Source organism: Trichechus manatus, unplaced genomic scaffold, assembly GCF_000243295.1.
Source record: "Trichechus manatus latirostris isolate Lorelei unplaced genomic scaffold, TriManLat1.0 scaffold00004, whole genome shotgun sequence".
NCBI classification, from domain to species: Eukaryota; Metazoa; Chordata; class Mammalia; order Sirenia; family Trichechidae; genus Trichechus; species Trichechus manatus.
In genome coordinates this window covers 32,760,884-32,762,707 of record NW_004443940.1, presented here as the reverse complement: position 1 = coordinate 32,762,707, position 1,824 = coordinate 32,760,884, and the positions used below count along the sequence as shown (strand labels likewise).

Genomic DNA, 1,824 nt, shown 5'->3' with positions numbered 1-1,824 from the left:
AAAAAAAAAGATGGAAACAACCTAAATGCCCATCAACAGATGAATGGATAAATTATGGTATATACACACAATGGAATACTATACAACAATAAAGAACAATGATGAATCGGGGCGGGGGGGGAACCTCTTGCTGAAATAAAGAAATACGGATTTAAGGAAGAGGCTGAGAATTATGGTATAGATGACTTCACTGAAATACTAACAGTGGATTCTTACAAAAACTAACTAAACATGTGATTCTCTAATACACACGTCCTCCTAACAAAATGAGAAGTTCAAAAGGGTTTGGTAAGAACAAAGGTCAACGCGACCAAACTCTGCCAATATTTCAGTCACACTGTGTGCCCTCTACACAGGTCCTCTCAAGGCCTGGTTGCCATCTTTCTCTTTGGACCCATCTCCAGCCACTTTCCCCCACTCGGGCCACATTAGCCATCGCCAGTTATCTACAATTTACTCAAGAGACCATACTTTCTTACCCCTCCATACCATTGCCTATACTGTTGTTTCCTCCTGAGCTCAGTAGCACCGAATGTGAACTCCTCCCTGATATCTCTAAGCCAAACAGGAACTCCCTCTCCAAACACTATGCTTTAGTATAATATTCACCCACAATTATGTGTATGTCGATACTGGGAGGTCCTTGACAGGGGCCTGTATCTTTAGAACGTGATATTCCCAGTGGCAAGCACGATGTCAGGCACACAGCAGACACAATTAACTGAATTACAGTTTAAAAGAACACACTCAATTACTAAAAAATAAAAATTTAGTTTAAAAGAATATCATTAAAGTTATAATCTAGCTGCACAGACAACCTCACGGTTCTTTACTGGTTGCTATGTCAATGTGTTTTATAATTCTTCTGGCGAAAAGTAAATGCAAATGACAGATTAAAGGAAGAACTTCTGCTGTGTTCTTGAATTGTTCGGACACAGCTAACATAAATTAATCTTTGGACTTTAACAATAAAATCAAAAGTTGGAAGACATGCTTTAATGTAATATTTTATAAAAATTTTGCTTCTCCAAAATTGGAGTAATTTACAGTTTAATAAGCAATTTCAAAAGACCCTTTCAAAAATGTATGACATACCATTTCGATTTCCTGATCTTTAGCCACTAGCTGTCGGTTAAGGAGTTCTTTGCTCGAGTCAAGTTTAATACAGAGCTCCCTCGTGGAAGACAAATCTGCGAGGGCAGACACTTTTTCAAACTGAACCTTCTGAAGCTCCTCTTCCATCTTCACAACAGACTTGTGTAATGTGGAAATCTGCGACTTGTAAGACCTTTCTGCGTTTAAGTGCTGCAAAAGCAAGAGTATTATTTTAACTGCAAAAGCAAGAGTATTATCTTATATATGTATATAAACTTGAAAAAAATACAACATGAAAAACAAAGTGGGAAGAATCTTTTAATGATAGTACACTCAGACTAGAAAGATTTGTCGATGACATAGGTGGTAATAGTATGTACCCAAAACTCCAGGAAAGATCAACTCCATCTTCAAATTTGTATAAATTTGAGCAGGTGGTCAACTGGTTATTCTTTTTAATATACTTAGAAAAAAGCATTTTCCCACTTAAAAGTCTCCATCCTCAAAGCGAGCTGAGATATACACATTTGTTCCATAGTTCTGAACATATGTGCCACAATTTCAATTATTCCATAGTGTAAATCTTGTTGTTAAAGACAAATGTTATCTCTTGTTTCACTCACAACACTCATCTTTTTTTTTTTTTTAATATTTTATTGTACTTCAGGTGAAGGCTTACAGAACAGATAGTTTCTCATGTAACAGTAACACACATGCTGTTTTATGACA

General features: G+C 36.4%; 1 protein-coding gene across 6 annotated transcripts in view; it reads right to left on the bottom strand.

The window, feature by feature from the left end:
• Nucleotides 1-1,824, bottom strand: part of TSGA10 (testis specific 10) — a 112,566-nt gene that overhangs the window by 28,117 nt on the left and 82,625 nt on the right. For all 6 annotated transcript variants that reach the window (XM_023734113.1, XM_023734102.1, XM_023734109.1 and 3 more), the window contains one exon: nt 1,096-1,305. In XM_023734113.1, the coding sequence (XP_023589881.1) occupies nt 1,096-1,305 (210 nt within the window). The remainder of the gene's footprint in view (nt 1-1,095; nt 1,306-1,824) is intronic.